This window comes from Penaeus monodon, chromosome 22 (assembly GCF_015228065.2).
Source record: "Penaeus monodon isolate SGIC_2016 chromosome 22, NSTDA_Pmon_1, whole genome shotgun sequence".
NCBI lineage: Eukaryota > Metazoa > Arthropoda > Malacostraca > Decapoda > Penaeidae > Penaeus > Penaeus monodon.
In genome coordinates, this window is record NC_051407.1 from 9,698,708 (window position 1) to 9,698,926 (window position 219).

The 219-nt window shown below is 64.8% G+C and overlaps 1 protein-coding gene across 1 annotated transcript in view; it reads left to right on the forward strand.

Moving 5' to 3' along the window:
- Positions 1-219, forward strand: part of LOC119586923 (insulin receptor-related protein-like) — a gene marked incomplete in the record, with an annotated part of 99,749 nt that overhangs the window by 77,804 nt on the left and 21,726 nt on the right. Inside the window, 1 exon segment of the mRNA XM_037935652.1 lies at positions 3-199. Coding sequence (XP_037791580.1) covers positions 3-199 — 197 coding nt within the window.

Sequence of the window (219 nt, forward strand, 5' to 3'; positions counted from 1 at the left end):
AGACGACACGCCCCACGAAAGCCCCCAGCCCCGAGTTTCCCCCCCGCTCCAAGTGGCAGGTGGGGGCGCCAGCAGGAGTAGGGGCAGCGGGAGGAGGGGCAGCAGCGGGGGGCGAGTGCTGCGCGTGCCCCGAGAGCAGGCGGGAGGAACGCCAGCAGGAGATTGACTTCGAGGATGAACTCTACGGGTTGGTTTATAAGTAAGTTTGGCGCTTTGATA